The following is a 3,304-nucleotide window of genomic DNA, read 5'->3' as shown; positions in this document are numbered from 1 at the left end:
GGGGGGGAGGATATTATAATGTTGAATTTTAATGAACGTCCTTCAAAGTAGATTTACACGTCTTTCAGAGAGTGTTCATGTGTTTGATCTAAAGCTTTGATATTCTGTTGTATGTCTACTTGTCTATTTAGATCTAGCTATAATTATAATTAATTTCGGTAATGATGTTTCCTTATATTATCCATCATCAAACTGCAAGGTAAATTTGTAAACTGCAATCAATTTTTTTGTATTTTTTAATTTTAAAAAATTATTGGGGGGGAGTGCGTACGCTAAACTATATTGGAAATAAAACTCACATTTAAAGTGGTTGGGAGTTTCCAAAGAACGTAATGCACAATCTATCGAAAGCGACCCGATCGTCACAGGGACTTTCAACCTCAACTAACTTCCACGTGCTCGGGTTGTTTTGGCAATCAGCTGTTCGGGCGTCTGTGTTGACTACGTCAGCTGACGACCCCAGCTGACTGATAGAGTGGCCGGTGACCTCGCTTTTCGTTCAACGTTGCTACAAACTGATGACTTCAGCTGTTCTGATAGGTGCACACTCGACTGCATTTGTCAAGCCTTAACCGATATTTCTCCTTTTTTTTAACCCCTCCCCTCCCCCTAACCGCTATCGAGGTTGAAGAACGGGTCAACTTCTGAGTTTCAAGAATAAGTGGTGCGGGCCTAACCGACTTTCTAGTACAAAATATGAATTGCGCTTCTGCGCATGACCAATGCCCCTGACTGCATTACCAGCCAATGAGGTTGGAGCTATGCAAATGTGTCATGTAAACATGTCTCCAAAATTATTATAAAACCCGGCGGTTTACCTAGATGAAAACAGAAAGGATCTTAGCGCTCAACCAAAGTGAACCTACCCAAAGAGCAAGCGAAAGACTTATTCAATCCTGACGACAGTTATTTCAACTTCTAGTTGGATCTGACACTGTTTGACTCGTGTTCTTGATAATAATTGTTTTCATCCCGTTTACTTACCCCCGCGAACGCAACTTGAATTAATTCAACATGCGCACCATCACCCACCAAGGCAGCGAGGAGTCTGATGGATACTCGACTGGTAAGATACCACCAAAAAAAAACACAAAAAAAAGATCATTAGAACTTTGCTGAAATCAATCAACAGTTACCTCTAACTTTTACTGGTTGATATTCTTTCTGCGTGGATGATCGATGCCATGCTACCGGTGTCATCTAACATTGAAATCATTCAGACGAACGTTGAATTAAAGCATTATAATTGCGGTGAACATCTTGCATTTTTTAAATCCCGGAAAAAAAATTTTTTTATTTCTTGAGGTGGTCCTTTCATCGAAATAAATTAATAGAATATTATTTGAAATTGGAAAAAAAAAAAAAGAAAGAAAAATCAACTCCCAGTGCAGTGCGCTCTTCTGCGCGCTCGGGTCTACTAGATCTACCTTCAATAACGAACGTGCCTTTCTTTTCTTCTCTTTTCCAGATAACTCTGATGTCTCTATGGGCTCAGATCTCCTGGATGGATCATCTGATGTAAGTATTAAAGTGGAAATTATATTAAGTTAAGATTTTCTTTTATTTAATTCTTCTGATAGTCCGACCCGACCACAAGTTCCTTGTTTACAACTCGATGTAAACAAAGCCATGTGACACTTCTTATCAACTTCCGGGGCATGCGGTGCCTGTGTAATGTGTAACTGCTATTTCAGCAACACAGTTTCTTCAGTGTGTTGAATTAGTACATTGTATGTCTTTCAACGCTCGGGTGGCTGGGGTAAATTAGAAGGTTCTCTTGAATCGTTAATAGATACTTGTTCTAGAGAGGATAACTTTCTACAATGCGGTGTTTTCGGCGAATAGATCCAAGTGTCTTATTCCAGAGCAGTCAGCTGTGGTTCAAATGTGTCGGCTTCTCCAAATTGGCGAGACGAGTGTGCTCTCTATCTTTGGCTTCGGGGAGTCATTGTGCCGGTGCCGGCCGATACCCTTTCAAAAAGTTGATAAGTCGGTGTGACTTTGCTGGAAATCAATGCTTAACACCAGTCTCCTATCAGTTCAGAACACTACATCAACGTTGCTTACAGGTTTGATACATCAGTTTCCAATCCCTTGTGATGTTAGAGCTATCTCATGTTCATGACTCATGTGCATGTCAGTTCGAATTGTGCATCATGCATGTAGGCTTAGATCTACACGTATTCAATCTTTTATAATCTAGAACTAGATCTAGCCTACATTCTAATGTGGTCCCTAGTGCTTGATTCAAAATTGGGTAGGCCCCCTGTCAATCTTCATTCAGTTAACCATAGGGGAAAGTCCTCGAATCTGCTTGTTTACTTTGTTACATTACATGATTACATTATGGTGCAGTTTTATTGCCTTTGTTAGTTGTATGTCGATTTATTCTTATGATTTTATTGTTTCTGTTGCAGGTAAACTTCGGTATCTTGTTTGACGTGGATGGTGTTTTGGCAAGAGGCAGCACTCCTCTGGACCCTGCAAAGAAAGCCATTGAGAAGCTGAAAGATTCTGAGGGCAACCTCAAGGTCCCAGTGGCGTTTGTTACCAATGCTTGCAACAGGAGTCATGACAAAGCCCGCCAGATTAGCAGTTGGTTTGATTTGCCGGTAAGCAGAATTCTGTAATAGAGATATTATTTCTCTAATTGATTTTTCTTTTGTCTTGCCTAAACGACCTTTCAAGTTTATGGTCTGTTTTTTTCTTTTCTTTTTTTTTTGTGTTATAAATGCAGGAAGTTGTCCTTCTCATATACAGACTTTTTACAAAGCCCTAATTGTAGAACAATTAAATTTCGCTAGAGGCGCTGTTGAGTTTTTCAAGGCCATCACTTTCAAGCCTTTGTTCACAGATTTATTTTTCATATATTTGTTTTAGGATATTTCAAGGTGATTTTCTCGTGGATGCTTTTGTCCTTTAAGTAGAACTTAATTTTCTTTTTATTTGTATCAATTGCAGGTCAGCCCAGAACAGGTTATTCATGCACCCACCCCTGCCAAACTTCTGCGTCAGTTTCATGGAAAGCACACTCTCGTCATTGGACAAGAGTACAGACTCGAGATTGCTGAAGAGTATCCTTTTTTGTTGGAAAATTGTGACAGTCAGGTCACTTGCTTTTAATGGAATTTATATTGGATTTTTAGGCTTATTTGTTTCAGCAAACAATTTCCTTTTTTATAGAACATAACCAGTTTCAGCACCTCATGTACATGGGTATGCAAGCAAATTGTTAAACATTTTATCATTTTGGTTTTTGTCATAAGATCAAAATATGATTGGAGCCTTGTTTGGTTTATTGCCC

At 39.1% G+C, this 3,304-nt stretch overlaps 1 protein-coding gene across 1 annotated transcript in view; it reads left to right on the top strand.

Moving 5' to 3' along the window:
* Positions 1-822: 822 nt before the first annotated feature.
* Positions 823-3,304, top strand: part of LOC101858654 (haloacid dehalogenase-like hydrolase domain-containing 5) — a 7,601-nt gene continuing 5,119 nt past the window's right edge. The window contains exons 1-4 of the mRNA XM_005104934.3: positions 823-1,066; positions 1,469-1,518; positions 2,418-2,612; positions 2,962-3,074. Coding sequence (XP_005104991.1) covers positions 1,015-1,066; positions 1,469-1,518; positions 2,418-2,612; positions 2,962-3,074 — 410 coding nt within the window. The 5' untranslated portion in view covers positions 823-1,014. The remainder of the gene's footprint in view (positions 1,067-1,468; positions 1,519-2,417; positions 2,613-2,961; positions 3,075-3,304) is intronic.

Source organism: Aplysia californica, unplaced genomic scaffold (genome assembly GCF_000002075.1).
Source record: "Aplysia californica isolate F4 #8 unplaced genomic scaffold, AplCal3.0 scaffold00442, whole genome shotgun sequence".
Taxonomy (NCBI): Eukaryota; Metazoa; Mollusca; class Gastropoda; order Aplysiida; family Aplysiidae; genus Aplysia; species Aplysia californica.
The sequence above is the reverse complement of the archived record's forward strand: the minus strand, read 5'-3'. Positions and strand labels throughout refer to the sequence as shown.